At 44.3% G+C, this 23,386-nt stretch overlaps 2 protein-coding genes across 5 annotated transcripts in view; one reads left to right on the forward strand and one right to left on the reverse strand.

Moving 5' to 3' along the window:
- Nucleotides 1-23,386, forward strand: part of mfsd13a (major facilitator superfamily domain containing 13A) — a 46,077-nt gene that overhangs the window by 3,013 nt on the left and 19,678 nt on the right. For 2 of the 4 annotated variants that reach the window (XM_055647003.1, XM_055647002.1), the window contains exons 2-3: nt 1,828-2,022; nt 20,686-20,961. In XM_055647003.1, the coding sequence (XP_055502978.1) occupies nt 20,800-20,961 (162 nt within the window). In that variant the 5' untranslated portion in view covers nt 1,828-2,022; nt 20,686-20,799. Of the gene's footprint in view, nt 1-1,827; nt 2,023-12,907; nt 13,093-19,011; nt 19,707-20,685; nt 20,962-23,386 lie in introns of those variants that run through there. The other 2 variants (XM_055647001.1, XM_055647004.1) reach the window with 2 other exon arrangements.
- LOC129704108 (uncharacterized) lies at nt 2,021-7,273 on the reverse strand. Its single transcript, XM_055647005.1, has 2 exons — nt 7,025-7,273; nt 2,021-3,820 (listed from the first exon to the last, which is right to left on the reverse strand). The coding sequence occupies exon 2, from the start codon at nt 3,704-3,706 to the stop codon at nt 3,092-3,094; it is 615 nt and encodes a 204-aa protein (XP_055502980.1). The 5' UTR covers nt 3,707-3,820; nt 7,025-7,273; the 3' UTR covers nt 2,021-3,091.

The raw sequence follows: 23,386 nt of genomic DNA on the forward strand, positions 1-23,386 counted from the left end.
ATAGCTCCCAACTGCGCAGGCACGGCTGACGGGTTCTCGTTGTGACATGACCCCCCCCACACACACTAACCCCCCACACACACACACACACACTAATCCCCCCTACGCACACTACCCCCCCACAAACACTGCCCCCTCCCCCACACACTAACCCCCCCTCCACATACACACACACACACACACACTAACCCCCCCTCACACACACTAACCCCCCTCCCCCACACTAACCCACTCCACACACTAACCCCCCCCCCCCTCCAGATTTGCTGCTTCGTGAGATTCCATTGTGATGTACCCATTCCCCAAACGCAATAATCCACTCCCTCATTTTAAACTTTAAAAAAAATGCAATTACACTAAGATTTAATGTGATGTAGGTGCCACTGACAAGGCCATCTTTTGTTACCCAAATCTAATCATTAAACTTTATCGTGCTGGGTTAGGATGGTAGATTCTTTTCCTGGAGGACATTTGCTGTGAAGGACCATGTTCTGGGATAGAAATATTGTATCGGGCATAGTGACATCATAACTGCCTAACTGCCAGTGCAGATTTGAAGAAATCAAACTTTTAAATATCACTTTAAAACTTTTAAAACTCCCCTACTACGTCCCTCTCCTTACAACAATGTAAAAACACTCTCATAGCCTGTGCATTTGCAGCAGAGATCACATTGTGATGTCATTTTCAGTTTCCGGAATCTTCACGGCCGCTTGTGTAAATGAGATCCCATTGTGATTTGCCGACTGCAAGATGCCATTGTGACATCATCACTGAAAGCTGCTAGAAAAGTCTCCCTCTCACAGGCAGTTATTATTTTCAAAGTTGGCTTCTTTTAAACTTAAAATATCAATAACTTGTGAAATATAACATCAAATCTGAAGGAAACTTATTAGATCGACGATGGGGTTTTGCAAAAATGTTCGCGCTAATGTGTACTGTTTTGGCGAAAATACAATCACACACACACACACACACACACTTAGAAAGAAGATGAGACTTTTATAAGTAAACTAGACCAAGTGCAGACCCGTTGGGTCTGCTCCCCCAACGCAGCCGTTCCCTACCCACAGCCCCCACGGCAGATGTGGTCGTCCAACTCAAGCTGTTCCCGAACATAAGATTCGAGCACTCAGCAGTGCGGCTGTTTTTAAATGGCGTCTTTGAGGCGAGAGGCGGGTGCCAGCAGCCGTTATGGTCGCTGGCCAGCAGGAGGCAACAAAATGAGTGAGTGGGGGGGGGGGGGGGGGGGGGGGGGGGGAGGGGGAAGAGAAGGATTTTATTAAAAATGTGTACATAAACACGACAAAATTTAATCAGGAGTGGATACTTGGAATGAAAAGTGAAATATCTACCGAAATGGAAAAATTCTGGGCGTTTGTGGGTCTGGTGTTGGCGTAGCAATGAATCAAAGGCTGGCACCCATAGGCTGGCTACCACAAGTCAGGCAGAAACACAGCCCGCCAGCAGCCAGCCAGCGGCAGCCACAGAGTTTTAATATTATATATAGAAGATATAGATAGATATAGATAGATAGATGCGTGGGACATGTTTTTTTTACACAGGGTGGTGGTGGTTGCCTGGAACTTGGTGTGGAGGGTGATGGTGGAGTCAGATAGGATAGTGACATTTAAAAGACTTTTGGATAGGCACATGAATATGCAGGGAATGGAGGGATATGGATTATGTGCAGGCAGGTAAGAATTGGTCTTGGCATCATGTTCACCACAGACATTGTGGGCCTAAGGGCCTATGTTAAAACATGCTTCTCACATTTCCCAGTGTGATGGTCCTTCTTTTCTTCCTCTTGTTTTTCTCCCGCCACAGATTCTGGCTGACCAGCTGACTGTTTACGGCATGTTCAGTTTTGGTTCCCGGGAGGATGCATTTGTCCAAATGAGGAAAGATTAAACCTGACACTCTCTAGACCTGAGAGGTTTTCTCATGCAAACACACAATTCTTAAGGACATGATGTGAACATTATGTCTGGGGTACTTGGATTCAGGGATCACAGTCTCAAGGTAAGTAAATGGCTATTCAGGGTAAAGATGACAATTCTTCACACACTAAGTAGTAAATCTTACCCAATCGTCACTCAAGAGCAGTGGCGGGTCGGTCACTGAGGATATCCAAGGCAGGGACAAAGTTTTAAATGATAAGGAAATCAAAGGAAAGCGGTATTGAGAGAAAATATCAGCATTTTAGAGACTTTTGCACAGGCCCATGGATATGCAGGGAATGGAGAGGTGTGGATTATGTGCAGCCAGATTAGAGTTAGTCCTGGCATCATGTTCAGCACAGACAGTGTGGCCCAAAGGGTCTTTTCTGTGCTGTACAGTACTGTTCTATGTTATATGATCTTATTGAATGGTGGAGCATAACATGCTCCTGCTTCTATTTCTTGCTTTGCTCTGTTATCCTGGTGAGCTCCCTCTGTGACAACTCATACTCAGCATCATCCCAGGGTCGCTGGTGAGATATCTTCACTCATGGCCCCTCCTCTCCTGGCACATTCCCAGACTGGCTCTCCTCTGTTCCACGGTTTCAAAGCGTGCTCAGAACACGGCACATCTGCTGGAGCACCTTGGCGCCAAGGAACCAACCTCAGTTTGGACCAGGATTGAGTGAGTGGAGAACCTTGGTGTCCATGGAACTTTGAGCCATCTTCTTCCCGATGTCACCCTGTGGTTGATATGGCCTCCTGTACATTGGCGAGACCAAGAGTCGACTTGGTGACCATTTCTCCAAACACACGCTCGGTCCACCAAGGCCCGTTGGATCTCCCTACTACAATCAGTCCCCACCCATAATGTCACTGTCTCGGTCCTCCAGAAATGCTGTCTGACCCTCAGCACTTTGTGTCCATGGTCTGAAGAAGAGTCCCGGCCTGAAACATCTATCCACGTCCTCCAGAGTTGCTGCCTGACCCGCTGAGTTACTCCAGCACCTTGTGTCTTTGTTCTTTGTAAACCATCACCTGCAGCTCCTGGTGTGCAGATCTCACTGTAATTGTGTGGCAATGCGGTGATGGCTTGGATGCCATCACACCTCGTTGTGACAGCAGTCGCCGTTCAGCACACCTCTGAGTGTTTAGCGTCTGGACTTCCTTTTCGGCTTCTCCACCACCACCTCGATCTCGTCGTCGCTGGGGGTGAGCGGCCTCCTGATGACCTTCTTTTCCACCTTGTACTTCTGCTCCCCGACTTTGGGCTCTGCTTTGACCAGGTACTCTCCGTTCTGGTAAGAGATGGTGACGTAGGTCTTGGGGTAGGTGCCGTAGACGCGCCGTAGGTCATTCTGTAGGAGTTCGGGGAGCTCCCTACTGGGGCCGTAAATCTGTCCCATCTTACCCCAGTGTAAATCGCCCCTCAGGGAGGCACCTTCGGGCCAGGCGCCCGCGGCGGGAGGGACATACCTCGTGTACGGGTAGTATGATGGGTACTGGTAGGAGGTCGGGTTTGCAGGTGGCAGCACTGGTGGTAGTGGTGGGTACCAGTATGGGGAGATGTAAGGAGTCCTGTAAAAATGGTGGTACTCCGTATGTTTCCCTGGACCTTCATGGTCCAAGGTGGGGTCCACCATGACCAAGGTGAGCGGTCGACTGGAAAAGTTGTGCATCTGGATGGGAGGCAGCATAAAGGTCTCAGCGGGCACCGTGACCCTCCACGGTGTCACAGGTCCATAGGGCATGGGGGCTGGGTACATGGTCAAGGCAGGCTCAGTCTCTGCGTCGCCAGCTCACTCCAGCACTTGGCTATCGAGAGTCCCGGCCACTCTCTCCACTGAAACGTCACAATCACAGCCTCAGTTTTCCGCTTGCTGTGAAAGAAAAGAAACAACTTGCTTTAGTTTTAACTGCAGCTTTCACTGTTTCTTTGGGCTTTAGTGATGCAGCACGAAACAAGCCCTTCGGCCCACCGTGTCCGCACTGACCAGCGTCAGACCGTACACTAACCTACACACACTGCAGCCAATTAAAAAAAATTATCGAATCCAAATAAGCTACAAACCTGCACGTCTTGGGCGGTTGGGAGGAAACCAGAGCACCCGGAGAAAAGCCACATGGTCACAGGGAGAATGTGAAAATTCCATACAGACAGCACCCGTAGTCAGGATTGAACCGGGATCTCTGGCGCTGTAAGGCAGCAGCTCTACCGCTGTGCCACCCGAGTGAGCCTCAATCGTACCATTTGGAGCATTGTGAGCAGTTTTGGGCCCCATATCTGAGGTTGGATGTGGAAGGCGTTGGAGGAGGTCTCGAGGTTTACCAGAATTATCCCATGGATGATAGGGTTAATGTATTGAGGAGCATTTGATGAATCTAGGCCTGTACTCACTGGAGTTTAGAAGGATGAGGGGGGGAGGGGGGGGGATCACATTGCAACCTACCGCACGATAAAGATCGAGATAGCGTGGCTGTGAAGAGGATGTTTCCAGTCATGGGAAAGTCTAGGACCAGAGGGCACAGCCTCAGAATAAAAGGACGTAGCTTTAGAATGGAGATAGGGGGAATTTCTTTAGCCGGCTGGTGAATCGGTGGAACTCATTGCCAGAAACGGCAGTGGAGACCAGTTCATTTGAAATTTTTAAAGCTGAAATTGATAGTTTCTTTGTAAGGAGGTCAAGGTTTTACGGGGAGGCAGGAGAATGGGGTTGAGAGGGAAAAATAGATCAGCCATGATCGAATGGTGGAGCAGACTCGATGGGCTGAATGGCCTAATTGTGCTCTTATGGCTTTCTCAACCACGTGTGTATAAAACCCACCTGAACATTATTTAAGTTTTGGTTTATTATTGTCACATGTACCAAGATACAGTTAAAAGCTTTGTTTTACATGCTATTTAATCAGATCAGATAATACTATACATAAATACAATCAAGGCAAACGTAAGTACATTAGATAGAATTGGCCCCACTTCCCATTTGGACAAGATGAAAAGGCCAAGGGTAACAGGACCCAGGTATCTAAGCAGGGTTAAGCAGGAATGGGCAAACAAATGGCGGTAGCACTGCAGTAGAGTTGGTACCTTACAGCGCCAGAGTGCCTGGTTCGATCCTGGCTACGGGTGTTGTCTGCACAGAATTTGTACCCATGACCACATGGGTTTTCCCTGGGATTTCCCATTGCCTCCCGCACTCCAAAGATATGAAGGTTTGTAGATTAATTGGCTTCTGTAAATTGTAAATTGTTCCTAGTTTGTAGGATAGTGCTAGTGTACAAGGTGATCGCTGGACAGCATGAACCCAGTGGGCTGAAGGGCCTCTTTGCAACTGTATCTGTTTCAAACTGTTTTGATTAGTACGGGTGCCAAGGGTTATGGGGAGAAGGCTGGAGAATGGGGTTAGGAGGGAGTGATAGATCAGCCAGGATTGAATGGTGGAGTAGACTTGATTGGCTGAATGGCTTAATTCTGCACCTATCACTAATGAACTTATGTATCTCTAAATCTAAAACTAAACTAAACATATATATATATATATATATATACAGCAAACAAGATTAATGGCATCTGCAGTTACTTTCTTCACATTTTACTCCACTGCTAAATCTCCTCAAGGAATGCCTACTTTGAAGGAGTTCTCCTCCTCTCCGACCGGAGTGCTGCGAGACCCGACTTTCAGTCTGAAGAAGGGTCTCGACCAACGAAATGTCACCCATCCTTTTTCTCCAGAGATGCCGTCTGACCGGCTGAGTTACTCCAGCACTTTGTTTCTATCTTCAATTTAAACCAACATCTGCAGTTCCTTTCTACACACTCAAGATAAATAGCAGAATTGTTTGACCACAACTCTGTAAAATACTTTCCTCCCTGCCTTGCAATAGTTGTGAATTACCGGTGCCACAACGCAAGACTGATTCAGAACAATTGCATAACCTTCAAACTCATGACGTTACAAGCAACAAATTAGTGATATAAGGTTACCTGACCTCTCATTTCCTAGTGATGAATGGAGTATGGGAACCACAAATACAACTATTGCCTCTTAGGAACTCGAGGGTTGGTTTATAGATCTTTCCTTGTTTAAATACAGAACACTATAACTTCAAAAGGTTCATAAATATTAAAAATAAATAAATCCTTTCACATTTCGCTCAAGCGAGAAACAAATAACATCCCGCTACACATTCATAGTTCAAATCTGTGTTCTTCAGCATAGCCTGTAGCCAGTATGTTTTACCGGAATGAATAGCTCAGGTAAGAGACACATATGAGACCACTCTATTTAGTAAATTAGCAGGCCCTTCAGCCCATCTCGTCCATGCTGACCAAGATGCCCCATCTACTCTGGTCCCACCTGCTTACATGTGACCCATGAGGGAGACCTCATTGAAACTTAACGAATAGTGCAAGACCTGGACAGAGTGAGTGAGGAGAGGATGTTTCCACTGGTGGGAGAGTCCAGGACCAGAGGCCATAGCCTCAGAATGAAAGGACATACCTTTAGAAAGGAGATGAGGAGGAATTTCTTTAGTCGGAGGGTGGTGAATCTGTGGAATTCATTGCCACCGAAGGCTGTGGAGGACGTCAATGGATGTTTTTAAGGTGGAGATTGATAAATTAATGATTAGTGCGGCTGTCGGGGGGTTAAGGGGAGAAGGCGGAAGAATGGGGTTGAGAGGGAAACATAGATCAGCCATGATTGAATGGTGGAGTAGACTTGATAGGCCGAATGGCCTAATCGTGCTCCTACAACTTGTATTGCTCTAAACTTCTATGGTCCCTATCCATGTACCTGTCCAAGGGTCTTTTAAATGTTATGGCACCTGCTTCAACTACCTCCTCTAGTTGCTAGTTCCACATACCCACTGAGTGAAAAAGTTACCTCTCAAGGTTCCTATGAAGAATTTTAAGAGGCTTTTTTTTAAAGGGAAAGATTTATTACTTACTTTCTCGAGCAGATAAATATTTCATGCACACAAGCCTAACACGAAGCGAAGATTGAAAATGGGCGCTTTAAATATAACATGCTTGGGTGACCAAGCGGAGCAAGACGGCTGTGATTGCTGCAGGAAGCACAGACCTTGGAGAGAGCTTGGAAGAGACCTGATGTGCTGCAGCCCCGTGCGCCGTGTTTCCAGTAGCGGTCCCGGGTTCGCAGCGCCTGACCCGTGTCCCGGTCTCCCGTTACCGTCTTCCAGACCCGGCCCGGTGTACCAGTCACGGTTCCTTCTCTCCGGCGCCGGTCTTGTCTCCCAGCCACTGTCCCCCTTCTCCCACCACACGCCGCCTCCGGCAAACTAGCCGTTCACTGCCCGCTGCTGTATGCGAGTGACCCCGTTACTAGGCGGGGTGGGAGGACAACAAGGCGGGGGAGGAGATGCAGGAGGGAGGGAGGGAGGCGAGAGACAGGGAGTGGAGAATGCAGGAAGGGAAGACAGAATAAAGGAGAAAAAAAAATAATATTTTTTTCTACATTGGGGCTATTGATTTATTGATATTTTTGTCATTATATATCTATAACATCGTCTTTACCGACCTGTTATGCTGCTGCAAGTAAGAATTTAATTGTGTTTTTTTGTGGGTACATATGACAATTAAACACTTTTGACGGGTGCTTTCCGACCTTAAACTAATTCAACCAAGTTCAGCAGCTGCGAGGTGCTTCTTGGAATGTTATCATGGTGCTAAATAATCCCCAGATGACAACAGCAAGAAATAGAAGCAGACCTCTCCTTCCCCCCACCCCCCATAAACGTAGATAAAATTATGAGAGGTAAAAATATAGGGTAGACAGTTTGAATCTTTTCCTCAGGAAAGGGTGCAAATTTGAAAGACTAGAAGGCATAGCTTTAAGGTGATAGGGTCAAAGTTTAAAGGAGATGTGCAGGGCAAGTTTGTCATGCCAAAACTAAACCGGCATCTGCTGTTCCTTCCGACACATACACAAGAAATAAGCAACTTTTCGGGCCGAAACGTTGCCTATTTCCTTCGTTCCATAGATGCTGCTGCACCCGCTGAGTTTCTCCAGCATTTGTGTGTGTGTGGGGGGGGTTGGGGGGGGGGGGGGGGGGGGGGGGGGGGGGTAGAGAGATAAGGCAGCCTGTGGAAAGGCTCGCCTGTCAATTTCCCTCCGTAGATGTTGCCTGGCCCGCGGAGTTCCTCCAGTTAGAAACTGCTTTCAGACAAAAAGAGACACACTGACATTAATGAAATGCTTGTTAGCTCGTTTTATTAGATTTGTATGTAAATAGCAAACTGGCTGGATTCACCCTATCCAACTTCCGGGTTCACCGTTCGCAGGAGTTCCCACGGTAACTGCAAGCGTTACTACGGATATCGCACTGGCCACTACGTTCATAAAATGTTGCAATGCTCAACCACAAGTGTACAAGTCACTCTTGGACAAATTCAAACATGAATTTATGTACCATATAGGTGCTTAGACTAGCGCATGCTACCAGGGGTAGTGGTGGAGGCAGTTAGTATAGTGGCGTTTTGGAGGCATTTGGATGGGCAGATGGATATGCAGGCAAAGGAGTCATATGGAACACGTGCAGGCAAATTAGATGAGTTTGTCATGGCATCATGTTCAGCACAGACATTGTGAACCTATGCTGTGTTCTATGGTCCAGAACAGAGTACTATTAAAATGGTGATTTTCAGAGGGACCTGGATGTTCTTGCGCACACGTCAGCTACACTTAACATCCAGGTGCTCCAAGTAGTTAGACAGGCAAATAGTTTGTCGATCTTTATACTGATAAATGTCCTATGATACCGAAGGCTCGTCGGATATTGGGATCCACCAAAGGCTCAATGGACAGCGGGTCCGGGAACCGGCTTTTTGGTCATAAATAACCGGGAGAGAGCTCCAGACATTTCCAAGCCGCCAAGGAGTGTTCACCCGATGCCGGAGTTCCAGCATTCCGGCAAGAGGGCCTGAAAACATCGGACTGGCTGCGGAGGCCACAAATAGGCCCTGACCTCGGGTGATACGCAGTGGAAGAGGACTTAACTTTTTGATGCCTTTCCCCACAGTGAAAAAAATTGATTCTGTTGTGGGGAGATGTTCATGTTGAATTCTATAATGTGTTGTATCATTTAAAAAAACCATTGTTTTCTATGGATGTACATAAACTTTATTATTTATTTTATGGAAAGCACTTTGGTTTCAACGCGAGTTGATTTAAACGTACTATATGAATAAAATTTACTTTACTTACTTTACTTTACATGGAGATGGCAGATGTGAGGAGCAAGAGCCTGTAGGAGAGTGAACTGGGGCGATGCCTCCAGCGCCTTCAGGACAGCAGCAGGAAGCACCCCCGGGCAAGGAGAGGAGAGGGTTTCAGTTTGTTACAGACAGCGCCCATAGTCAGGATGGAACCCGGGTCTTTGGCGCTGTAAGGCAGCAACTCTACCGCTGCGCCACTGTGTCTCTTCATCAGTCGAGGCATTGAGTATAAGAGTTGGGATGTGGCACAAAATATTGATTAGTCTGTCGTTGTATTGTGTGCAATTCCTGTCGTCATGTTACAAGAAGGAACGGAGTGGATGCAGAACCTAGAACACAAGGACGCCCCATGGAAAGTAGTGCTTGAGCTGTGAGGAGAGAAGGGATAGGCTGGGTCTGTTTTCCCTGGAGTAAAGGTGGCGGAGGGTGACCTGACAGGGGTGTATAAGATTATGAGAGGCACAGATAGGGTAGATAGCCATAATCTGTGTCCCATGGGAAGGGTGTCTAAAACTACAAGGTCTAGGTATAATGCCATAAGATGATTATAAGACATAGGTGCAGGATTTGGTCAATTGACCCATTGTTGGCTGTTCTGCCATTTGATCATGGCTGATCTATTTGTCCCTCTTGACCCCTTTCTCCTGCCATCTCCCTGTACCCTTCAAAAACCTATCAATCTCTGCTTTATAAATGCCCGATAACTTGGCCTCCACCGCCATATCCAGCAATGAAGTCCACAGATCTATCACCCTGGCGAAATGAATTACTCCTCATCTCCATTCAAAAGGAAAGTTTTTATATTCTGAGGCTCTGGCCTCTGGTCCTGGATTCTCCCACTACTGAAAACATCCTCTCCACATCCACTCTGTCCAAGCAGGAGAAAGACGAGATAGAGTAGGTTTAAAGTGGATAGGGCATTGTTTTTGCCTGTCTAACTATTACCTATCCACTTTAAACCTACATTGTTTTAGAGTGATATGGAGTAGATTTATTGGGGATCTGAGAGGAAGATTTTTCACACTCAGTGTAGTTGGAATCTGGAATGAGCTACAAGAAGACATACTGGAAGATGGGAACAGTAACAACTTTTAACTGGCATCTTGAATGAGCAAGGCAGAGAGTGATTAACGCAGACAAGTGAGATTAGCATTGATCCGAATGGCCTGTTTTTATGCTGTACATCTCTATGACTCCAAATGTCATTATTTTGCCATGATCTTGTTAATCTTCTGCATCTTAGCAACCTGGGGAGCAACCATTAGTTCTGGGACATTATGTACCATAAACAGGCTCTACAAAAGATACTGTTCATTACATAGGTTTCCACAGCAACCCAGGTATTCAATGCCAGATATCAAAGTTTGCAATCAAAGTTCCACAGTGCCAATGGTACATTATTTATAAGCGGCAATCTTTGTAAAGGGACAGGCAAACCTTGCACCATCTTGAACATTATCCTACTCAGTCATTTTAATGACACCATCCCCATATGAAATACAATCAAATGTTAGTGCAGATGAACCATTGATATAATGAGGTATCAACACTGCAGCAATCTGTGTTTTCCCGCATTGCAACAGTGATGGGTCTTTCCCACATCGACCTTTCTGCCCGCCAAGGCATGCTGGATCTCCGGGTTGCAAACTATTTTAACTCCCCTTCCTACACCAACCTTTCTGGCCTGGGGCTCCTCCATTGCCAGAGTGAGGCCACACATAAACTGGAAGAATAGCACCTCATATTCCACTTGGGTATCTAACAACCCAATGGTATGAACATTGAGTTCTCCTATTTTCAAGAAATCCTCCTCTCTCTTGTTACCCTCCTCTCTGCTGTGTACTCATTTCTCCCACTATCTCCCATCCCTCCCCCCCACCCTCTCAGTTACCTTGCAACTTTCCACTCCTTTGCACATCTCCCATCTCAAAGTCCCTCATTTCCCTTTTATCCCCCCTTTCCACCTATATCCGTCCCTCTGGCTTTACATCTCCGTCCCCTTTCCTTACCGTATACCGTTTATCTCCATTTCACCTCTTGCCTTTGCACAGTCCACCCATCTGCCAATCATCCCTCCCCTCCCAACCTGTATTCAGATTTTATTTCCAGCTTTCTCCCCGCTTCTACACTCAGCCTGAAGGCGGCTCTCAACCCAAAACATCACCTGTCTATTCCCTCCATAGATGATGCAGACCTGGAATGAACCAACCCAGTGTCATAAATATTGATTTCTCCAACTCTAAGTAACCCATGCATTTCCTCTCTCTCCATCCCTCCCCCACCCAAGTCGCACCAGCTTCTCTTTCTCACCCACCCAACAACTAAAAATGGCCTGTTTCCTTTTTTGCATATCTTTCATTCATTGTTCTATATCTCTCTACGTCTACAGTATATCTCTCATTTTCCTTTCCTGTGATTTTCAATCTGAAGAAGGATCTCGACCCCTAACGTCACCCATTCCTACTCTCCAGAGATGCTGCCTGAGTTACTCCAGCTTTTTGTGTCTATCTTCGATGCTGCTGACCTGTTGAGTTCCTCCATCGGATACAAGGAACTGTAGATGCTGGTTTACAACACAAGATGGTGGTTTATAGAGGTGTATAAAATCATGGGAGGAATTGATCGGGTAAATGCACAGAACCGCTTGCCCAGAGTAGGTGAATCGAGGACCAGAGGAAATAGATTAAAGGGGAAATTATTTATTAGGAATCTGAGGGGGTAACTTGTTCATACAAAGGGTGGTGGGTGTATGAACAAGCTGCCAGAGGAGGTTGTTGAGGCTGGGACTATCCCAACGTTTAAGAAACAGTTAGATAGGTACATGGACAGGGTATGGTTGGTTGGACCAAGCGCAGGTAGGTGGGACTAGTGCAGCTGGGGCATGTCGGCCGGTGTGGGCAAGTTGGGCCGAAGGGTCCGTTTCCACCCTTTATCACTCTATGACTCTAAAAGAAGACACAAAGTGCTGAAGGAACTCTAGCAATTTCGCCTGACCCGTTGAGTTCTTCCGGCACTTTGCTCCAGTCTTTCGCACAATATTCCAGCATCTGCAGTTACATATCTACAAAAGCATTATTTGGCTTTGGGACATTGTGAAAGGCATTACATTAAAGCAAGTTGACTTTTTTGAAATCACAAAAAAAAGAGACATCCGTGTTTTAACGAAATATGCTAGTTTCAACTCTGGTATTTGTAAACCAACGCTGTTGCTCCTTTTGTTTAAGATTAAAGAATTGTTTTTAAAAATCGCTTTTGGAATAAAAAAACAACGGTTCCGTCCCTTTGTAATTTTATTGCCAACAACATTTTGCAAATCTCTCTCTCTCTCTCTCTCTCTCTCTCTCTCTCTCTCTCTCTCTATCTTTCTATCTCTATCTCCTTGCCCTGTATCCTCTTCTCCCTTAATCCTTCCATTCCCAACACAAGCCCTTGAAATCCCTGGGATCGCCACGTCTGCAGCAGCTGCCAATCAAAGTGCTCGCGCGCGCGCGCCCCCGCCTCCCCTGAACGTTACCGCGCGTGCGCAGGAGACCGACGCTGGAGCGGCCGGCGAGACGTCATCCGAGTGACGGGCAGGTGCGGCAAATGGGAGTTCTCGTTGTGGGCGGGCCGTGGGCGGGTTCGGCCAATGGGCGGGGGTGGAGGGGGCGGGTTCAGCGGCGCGCGCCGGCCGGCGGTTGGCGGAGCGTGTCACGGGGGGGGGGGGGGGGAAGTGAGCGCGGGCGGGGGCTGGAGCGCGGGCAGTCTGGTGGTAATCAGAGGTCCTATACGGGTAACGGGAGAGAGGCGGACCGCACGATCAGCAGGCAGATACACAGCGCCGCCTCCCTCCGTCGTGGCAAGAGTCGGCTTCTACTAACTGCGGGACATGGTGGCAGTCGCGGCCGGAAGAGCCGATGGGTTAAAGGAGAACCGGTGGGTCGGCGGAGATGCAGTCGCGGGGGAGTGAAGGTGGGGAAGTGGGTAAGAGGGCGAAAACGGAGGAGGGGAGAACATCGGGAGAGCAGAGGCCGTGGGGTGAGAATGAGGTGGCTGAAGGGGGAGAATGGATGGGAGAAGTGGGGAGAACATATGGTGGGAGTGAGGGAAGGGAGAGCAGAGCGGGTGCGGACCAGGGGGGGATGGAAATAAGGTGGGTGGTAGAGTATCGACTGAATGGTGAAACATAGACAATAGGTGCAGGGGTAGGCCATTCGGCCCTTCGAGCCAGCAGCGCCATTCAATTTGATAATAGACAATATCAGTACCCCGTTCTTGCTTTCCTCCCATATCCTTGATTCCGTTAGCCCAAAGAGCTAAATCCAACTCTCTCTTGAAAACATCCAGCGAATTGGCCTCCACTGCCTTCAGTGGCAGATAATTCTACAGATTTACAACTCTGGGTGAAAACTTTTTTCCTCATCTCAGTCCTAAATGGCCTATCCCTTATTCTTAAACTACCCCAACATTTGGAACATCTTTCCAGCATCTAGCATGTCCAATCCTCTAAGAATTTTATATATTTCCATAAGATCCCTTCTCATCCTTCTAAATTCCAGTGAATACATGCCCAGTCAATCCATTCTTTTATCATATGTCAGTCCTGCCATCCTGGGGATTAACCTGGTGAACCTATGCTGCACTCCCTCAATAACAAGAATGTTCTTCCTCAAATTAGGAGACCTAAATTGCACACAATACTCCAGGTGCAGTCTACCAGGGCCCTGCATGACTTCAGTAGGACCTCCTTGTTCCTAACCTCAAATCCTGTTGCAATGAAGGCCAACATGCCATTGGCTTTCTTCACTGCCTGTTGTATCTGCAAGTTTACTTACAGTGACTGATGTACAAGCACACCCAGGTCTAGTTGCATCTCCCCTTCTAATCTGGCACCATTCAGATAATATGCTTTCCTGTTCTTGCCACCAAAGTGGATAACCTTACATTTATCTACATTATTATTGCATCTGCCATCCAACCTATCCTAGTCACCCTGCAGCATCATAGCATCCTCCTTGCAGCTCACCTACCACCCAGCTTTGTGTCATCCACAGACTTAGAGATGTTACATTTAATTCCCATGTCTAAATCGTTAATATATATTGTAACCAAATGGAGTCCCAGCACCGAGCCTTGCGGCACCCTATTAGTCACCGCCTGCCATTCTGAAAAGGACATGTTAATTCCTACTCTTTGCTTCCTGTCTGCCAACCAGTTCGCTATCCATGCCAATATCCTATGCCCAATACCATGTGGTCTAATTTTTCACACAAATCTCTTGTGTGGGACCTTGTCAAATGCTTTTTGAAAGTCCTGAACACATCCACTGGCTCTTCCCCCATCCATTCTGCTTGTTAATCCTCAAAAAATTTCAAAAGATTAGTCAAGCATGGTTTCCCCTTCATAAATCCATGCTGACTTTGACCGATCCCTTCACTGTTTTCCAAATGCGCTGCTATAACATCTTTATTAATCGACTCCAGCATCTTCCCCGCTACCGATGTAAGGCTAACTGACCTATAATTCCCCGTTTTCTCGCTCCCTCCTTTCTTAAAAAGTGGAGTTACATTGGCTACCCTCCAGTCTGCAGGAACTGATCCAGAGTCGAGAGAATATTGGAAAATGATCACCAATGCATCCACGATTTCTAGGACCACCTCCTTGAGTTCTCTGGGATGCAGACCATCTGGCCCTGGGGATTTATCTGTTTTCACTCCCAACAGTTTACCTAACACCATTTTCGGACTAATGTGGATTCCCTTCCGTTCCTCCCTCCCACTAGATTCTCGGTTGCCTAGTATTTCCGGGAGATTGTTTGTGTCTTCCTTTGTGAAGACAGAACCAAAGTACTCATTTAACTGTTCTGCCATTTCCTTGTTTCCCATTATAAATTCATCTGTCTCTGACTGTAAGAGACTTACATTCGTCTTCAATAATCTTTTCTTTTTTGTATACCTATAGAAACTTTTACAGTCAGTTTTTACATTTCCTGCAAGCTTTCTTTCATGCTCTTTTTTTCCACCTTTTAATTAACCTCTTTGTCCTCCTGAGTTCTAAATTTCTCCCAGTCTGGTTTGCCGCTTCTTCTGGCCAATTTATATGCCTCTTCTTTGGCTTAAACACTATTCTTGACTTCCCTCATCAGCCACGGTTGAGCCGCCTTCCCATTTTGATTTTTTTCGCCAGACAGGGATGAACAATTTTGGGAGTTCGTCCATGCAGTCTTTAAATCTTTGCCATTGCATCTCCACCGTCAGCCCCTTAAGTATAATTAAGTATAATTTGAGTATAATTATAATTAAGTATAATTTGCCAGTCTATCCTAGCCAATTCCCATCGCATACCTTCAAAGTCTCCTTTATTCAAGTTCAGGACCCTAGTCTCTCTCCATCCTAATGCAGAATTCCACCATATTATGGTCACTGTTGCCCAACGAGCCTTGCACAACAAGATCGCTAACTAATACTTCCTCATTACATAATACCCAGTCTAGGATGGCCATCTAGTCGGTTCCTCTAAATATTGGTTAAATAACACATCCCGTATATATTCCAGGAAATCATCCTCCTCAGCGCTGCAACCAATTTGCTACACGCATCCCTAATTTCCTGCTTGATGCTGTTCCCCAATCTTCCTACTACTGTTTGGTGGTCTGTATACCACTCCAACAAGTGTTTTCTGCCTTGGCTATTTCGCAGTTCTACCCATACTGATTCTACAGCATCCAAGCTAATGTCTCTCCTTGTTATTGCATTAATCTCCTCTTTAACCAGCAATGTCACCCCGCCTCCTCTTCCTTTCTGTCTATCCTTCCTGAATATCGAATACCCCTGCATGTTTAGCTCCCAGTCTTGGTCACCCTGGAGCCATGTCTCTGTAATTCCAACTATATCATATCCCTTAACTACTAACTGCACATTCAATTCATCCACCTTATTTCAAATGCTCCTCGCATTAAGGCACAAAGCATTCAGGTTAGTTTTTCTCCCTTCTAGCCTTTGCTTCTGTCCTCCTTTTATGACCCTCTGTCTCCTTGCATTGGGTCCCAGCCCCTTGCCCTGTTAGTTTAAACATGCCCTTTCCTAAACTCTTTTTCCTGTTAGCTGCACGGATACGCGTCCAAGCGTATTTAAAGTGTGGTATTCTTGGAACAAAATGTCTTTCTTGCTGGGAAACTGATCCCTACACAGCTGATGCAATATAGAAGCAGGAATAGGCCCTCTTACCTATATCGTTTAACCTCGCCATTCTGATCATTTGCACCCCTTTCCTGTACTGAGTTACTCCAGCACTTTGTGTCAAACCCTTTATTCCATTTTCTGTATTCTTTATTCCATTTCCATTATTCTTTATTCCATTTAATTGGAACATGTGGAAAATGTAGAGTAGGAATAAACAAGGAAAGGAGGCTGGAATGAGCAACATTGGCATGCAGACCCCAACTGTTTACTAAAATTGATCAGTTTTTGCTTGAATATACTGAGCTGCCTCCTCATACATGGGTAAAGAATTCCATGATTAATTATGTTCGGATGATATTTCTTTTCTTCATTTCTGTCGTCTTAACATCTTATTTTGACACTTCCCCTTGTTTCTGGTCACCACAGCCAGGGGAAACATCATCTTTGTCAAACCCTACGACAATTATGTACATATCAATGAGATGATCTGTTGCTTAACTTAACCACTGGAAAGATTAGGCCAAGTGTGTATAAATCTCTCATTTTATTTCCAACCTACTATGTTGGGAATCAATCTGATGAACATTCGCTACACTTCCTCTATTTCAAATGTATCCTCCTTTAGATCAGGAGATCAGACCTGCACACAATGTTCCAAGTGTGGTTTCACCAGAGCTGACTGTCTACTGTTCTTCAATTGCTCTGGCAAAACTTTGATTTTGTGCACTAAATTTGAGTAATTAGTTTTCAAGAGCTTGTAGGTCCTTCTTAACACCAATATTTAGCAATCTCTTGGCATCTAAATACTCAAAATTCTTCCTAACAAAATGGATAGCTTCACATTTCTCTACATTTTATATATTACTAGACCAAGTGGGACCTGCAGTTGTGGGGGGAGGGGGGTTGCTGCCTGCGGCACACACACACACACACACACACACACACACACACACACACACACACACACACACACACACACACACACACACACACACACACACACACACACACTCCCCCCCCCTTGATATTATATTAATATTATTAATTTGCTCCTTTTACCCCATCCTGTCCCTATCCAATCACACAGGCGCGCCGGGGAGCGGGGCAGGTGGCCGGGGAGCGGGGAGCAGTGGGGCCTTCGGCCCACTGGGTCTGTGCCAACCAGCGATTACCCCCGTACACTATAATTATATACTTCTATTGGGTAGTATTTATATATTTCTATTCAACCTCTGGTGTTCCAGTGAAAACAATCCAAATCCGTCCAATCTCTCTCTGTAGCTAATAACCCTTAACGCAGGCATCATTCTGGTAAACAGGTAAACAGTTAGAACTTTTTTCGCTAGATGGAAATATTAAATATTAGAGGATGTAGCTTGAATGAGACAGGCAAATTTAAATGTGATGTGTGGGGCAATTTTGTTTTACACAATGTCAGGAAAACTCTGCCTGGGGTGGTGGTGGAGGCTGGTGTGATAGCAGCATTTAATAGGGGCATTGAGAGCTTTCCAGTTTTCTATACTGTACTGTGCTGTGCTGGTCTATGTTGTAATATACACTGAAGTTCTATCCCTGTGGCGAGGGAAAGTCTGTGATTTAGCTGGTTGTGGTGTCATTGGTTTAAATTTTCATTTTATTGTCTGTGACATACCTTTGTCAAGTTTTCCTCTCCTCCCTCCCTCCCACCCCCCAAACTTTTCCAAAAGATTCCTCAAAAATAGCACAGTTGCTTTCATCTCTGCCTTTCCATTTCCTGTTCTGTGTGTTTATTCCTCTTTCTTCTTTGTAAAGTATTTTGGTTGTGTTTTTCTTTCAAGGTTGATAATTACAGGGTTATTATTGACATTGAAATGAGTTCTTGATTTTGACTTTGTGATTACAAGTCTTTTGGATTACTTCTGTTTGCCTTCATGTTTCTTCATGAGGAGCAATTATGATTTGTCCAATGAGGCTTTGCAATAAAAAGAAAATGAGTACATGTTAACATCTTGAAACTAAATAGAATGTAGAGGCCAAAGATATGCATGTTGGTTTGCGTAATGATTGTTTATAGTTTCTTATTGGGGAACAATCATTGGTTACCATCTTGAAATGCAGATTGTGTGATATCTACCCATTCAATAGCTTGAGAATTTGAGTTTATTTGTTGAGCAAAGGTGCTTCAGATGTTTTGCAGGGGTGCATTGAGATGTAAATTGTCATTGATTCATCAGAGGGTTACACTCGTGCTGCCTTTACCATTTCCTCTGGTGGCTCTTTCAAGATATGCATTGAACTCTGAATGAATAATTTGCCTCTTAAAAACCTCCGGAGGGTTTCAGATTGAAGGAAATAACAAGGAACTGCAGATGCTGCATTTTTACCAAAGAATGCCACAAAGTGCTGGAGTAACTTGGGTCAAGCAGCATCTCTGGAGAACATGGGTCGGTGATGTTTTGGGTTGGGACTCTTCTTCGGACTGATTGCAGTGGGGAAAGAAAGCAGAAAGAGAGCGTTCCAGCTTTCCTTCCTGCTCCACCTGTATAATAAGTGTGAAGAAGACCCGAAACGTCACCCATTCCTTCTCTCCAGAAATATTGCCTGTCCCGCTGAGTTACACCAGCTTTTTGTGTCGATCTCTGGTATTTTATTTCATTCTTCATATGTTTAAATTATTATGTTTTATTTTTAATTGTCTACTGTATATCGTGTTACTTGCGAGCAAAGCACCAAGGCAAATTCCTTGTACATACTTGGCTAATAAAATTTATTCAATTCGATTATTTTTGTGTCTACTTGTACATAACAAGTGCCATGTAAACCAGCATCTTCAGTTTCTTGTCTACATGTGAGTGCTATGGTGTCCGAGATGAAATCTTTCAGTCAAACATTTTGAATAAAGCTCCATCTGCCAGGATGGGAATTTGAAAATCTGCTGGGGTCGGGTGTAGTTCAGTGGATATGAGTAATGCCCAGAACAAATCTAATCAACTTTTGGGTGCCCTCATCAATGGTGGGTGTTAGATGAAAACACTGGGTAAAATGAAAGCAAAGGTAACACAGCATGGATGGGTTGCTATTGCAGGTAGGCTTTAGCAGTGATGCATTCTTCTGAGCGTCTCATTATTCCTTAATTAAAATTCATTTCAGATCCAACATTTGGAAATTGCCTAACTTTGAAATACATTTTGTTTACTTTGCTAAAAAGTGATGAAAGTAAATCTTGAGATGATTAAAATACAGTCGACCATGAGGTTACTTGGGTGATATACTTTAAAGGGAAGTTTAATGTGAAGTTTTGGGCAACATTTTATATTTGTTTCCTTAACTTCCACCTCTTTTCTAATTCTTTCCCATGCCACATTCAGTTATTGGGCAAGACTGAAACAGGTAGGACATTCCATCCAGTTGGTTCATTGATGTGTCATTACTTAACCTGATCGTTGCACTTGCCTGTGTCAAAAGTTAGTGGTTTCAAGTTCAATTTTAGTAAAATAATGAAAGTTGAATGAACACTGCCAACTATGTAACAAGTGCCATGTAAACCAGCATCTTCAGTTCCTTGTGTCTGAAGGACTGAACATGCTGGCTTAGTGCCATGGTGCCAGAGATGTAACTTTTCAGTCAAACACTGAATGAAGCTCTATTTATCCATATTTGTGTGGATAAGATTTCATGCCACAGTTGCAAAAAAAAGCAAGGATGTTTCCCCAGTCAACGTGTAATTCTTCAGCCAGCAAAACAAAACAATTATCTGTTCATTATTACAGTTCAGCAAAGGGGCCTTACTATAAACAGTGTTATTTTGTTTCCTATGTAACTATTTTAAAAAAGTGCTAATTGGTTGAAAACCACTTTGGGATATCCTAAGGCAGTATGCTTGCCTGCATCTGTCGGGGCACTATTATAAAAGTTGACAAGTCGAATTGCAATTGTATAAAACTTTGGCAGTACTGTGTGCAATTCTGGTCACCGCACTATAAGGAGGACGCTAAGAATCGTCTCCGATATCTTCCCTACAACTGATGTGAGGTACATAAGCCTATAATTTCCAGGCTTCTCCAATTTTAATGAACACAAGTACAGTATTCCATTTAAAAGCTTACTTGCCCAATAGGGAGAAGTCTATAGGGAAGAAATATTGGGCGATGCGACAATCTAAAGAAGAATGCTGACCCGAAACATCGCCTATTCTTTCCCCCAGTGATGCTGCTTGACCTGCTAAGTTACTCCAGCATTCTGTGTCTTTCTTCGGTTTAAACCAACATTTGCAGTTCATTCTTTCTACATCGTTGCTTTGATTTTTGGCAGTGTACTGTGTGCCTTATGGTTCAGATAACTAATGTTACCTTTGGATTGCTGTTCACAGCCTACCCAGGACCGATGGCTTTTGGCTGCTGTCATAACTCTGAGACTTCTCCGGCAATGATGCAAGCGAAATGACCAAGAAGCTAGAACTACGATATAATGGATAGTTGAAGTCATGGGAGTCAGACCTGTAAACTGCCTGAACATTCCTACAGCAGTGCTGTACGGTTCTTTATCGCTGTTTGTCTCCATTCTCCATAACGTCTTTCTTCTGTATTATGTGGATACATTTGTATCTGTTTACAAAATCGATAAATTATCCTTCTGGATTGGTGAGGTAAGTGATTCTATGGTTTTTTTTCTTCTTAAAAAAAAATTATTTGATAGCGATTTATTTTTATCAGCACTTGAAAAATGCAGACTCAACTGTTACTGTTTCATGGGAGTCAGCCAAAATGTGTCCATGGATTTCAAACTCTAATATGACTTGAATTAAGTAAAAATACATTTATCTTCTACAATTCTTTCAATTACATTAAATTCAATGTGGAATATTTTGCAAATTCCAGATGTGTCCAAATATCACATTTGTCAGATTGAGTGACTGGGAAATTTCATTCAAATGAATGAATCTTGTCCAATATATTTGGTGTTAAATATTTTTGGGTGTTTTTTAAAGCCCATTTGTAAGGTGAACACGATCCTGTAAGGCACTTTGAAAAGTTATTAGATTGTGTTAGGAATAAAACTGAATTTCTGTAATTGAAAAAAAAAAAGTTATTTATTTTGAAAGAACATGTGTTAGTAGTGTAAATAGAATCCACATTTCAAAGTTCAATCTTGGATTTATCAAAGATAGTTTTGTAAAATTGTTGTATTGCTTGGAAAAATATTTGAAATGTTTTTGTAATTTCTTTAGTTGCTTAAGAGTGGACGTGGTAGAGAAAGTAATTGAAGATAGAATTTTGTTGTAAATTCTGTGACATTCATGTAACCCATCAGAGTAAGAAAATTTTCTCACTCTAATTACCAGATTATTACAGTGTAAGGAGGTACAGAACGTTGTGCTTTAGTCTTTATTTCCCCTTTCTTGATACAAGAGTAGTGATAAAACTGGCCAAGCTGCTGTTCGTTGATTGCCTACTTCCTGTCTATCTACTACTCCCTATTTAAAATTCTAAAAGTCTAAAATCATGGAACTGTACTATTTTATGGATTACATGGTGTTCTTGAAGATGAATTCAGTCCTGCAATTTGTCTTTCAATCAAACTGGCATCAGTGTTCTGTGGCAGTGGAGCACAGAAACAGACTATTCGGCCCACCTTGTTTGCACCTACCATGATGCTAATCTAAACTAATCCCATCTGCTTGCATATGTTTGTAACCCACTATTCCGTGCCTGTCCATGTCTGTCTAAATACTTTGTAAATGCAATCCCATGTCTTGTAATCTCAGACTGATTGTCACTAAACTACTAGCAAACAATCTTCCCTCCCAAGCCATATTTCATTAGATTCAGGTGTAGTTGGTGGTCCCTGCTACTTGACCATTCCTCAATCTTCTCCCATCACCCTTCTGCTCAAGCAACCCTTGAACCCTTGGTCTCTGTTAATATTCACTATCATCTCATAAGGCATAGGAGCAGATTTAGCGGCACGGTGGCGCAGCGGTAGTGTTGCTGCCTTACAGCGAATGCAGTGCCGGAGACTCGGGTTCCATCCCGACTACGGGTGCTGTCTGTATGGAATTTGTGCGTTCTCCCCACGCCTGCGTGGGTTTTCTCTGAGACCTTTGGTTTCCTCACACACTCCAAAGACATACAGGTATGTAGGTTAATTGACTTGGTAAATGTTTTTTTAAAAAATTGTTCCTAGTGGGTATACGATAGTGTTAATGTGCAGGGATCGCTGGTCAGCGCAGACCCGGTGGGCCGAAAGGGCCTGTTTCCGCACTGTATCCCTAAACTTAAAAAAAAAAATAGGCCATTCTGCCCATAGAGTCTGCTTCACCATTCAATCATGGCTGATTTTTCCCTCTCAACCCCATTCTCCTGCTTTCTCCCCGTAACCTTTGACCCTCTTATAAATCAAAAACCTATCAATCTCCACTTTAACAATACCCAATGACATTGCCTCCACCACCATCTGTTCTATAAATATAGTCATACTAGAGTGCAACAAAATATAAATAACCATCATATTCCCAACCTAATTAAGAACAAAGAATGTCACAGATTCACCACCCTCTGGCTAAAGAAATTCCTCCTCATCTCAATTCTATAGATACATCCTTTTATCCTGAGGCTGTGCCTTCTGCTCTGAGACTCTCCCACTATGGAAACATCCTCTCCACATCCAATCAATGACGAATCAGTTATGTCAGAATGTAGAAGCTGTTCAAAAACCATTTTAAAGACAAAAACTTTTTAAATAGGTTGGTAATATGATGGTTATTTATCTTTGATAAACTCTAATACAACTGTTTTTATAAGTCATATGAACACAATTGGACCATTCGGCCCATCGAGTCTTCTCTGCCATTCAATCATGGCTGAGCTATCTTTTCCTTTCAACACCATGCTCCTGCCTTCTCCGCATAACCCTCCATCCCGTTCCTAATCAAGAATCTATCAATCTCCGTCTTAAAAATACCCAATAACATGCCCTCTACAGCCATCTGTGGCAATGAACCACAAATTCGCCATCCTCTGACTGAAGACATTTCTTATCCTTTTTGTTAATATTTGTTGTAATAAGTTGGC

Source organism: Leucoraja erinacea, chromosome 15 (genome assembly GCF_028641065.1).
Source record: "Leucoraja erinacea ecotype New England chromosome 15, Leri_hhj_1, whole genome shotgun sequence".
NCBI classification, from domain to species: domain Eukaryota; kingdom Metazoa; phylum Chordata; class Chondrichthyes; order Rajiformes; family Rajidae; genus Leucoraja; species Leucoraja erinaceus.

What these genes read in the sequence shown, in the direction of transcription:
- LOC129704108 (XM_055647005.1), bottom strand. Translation starts at nt 3,706, where the DNA reads ATGTACCCAGCCCCCATGCCCTATGGACCTGTGACACCGTGGAGGGTC.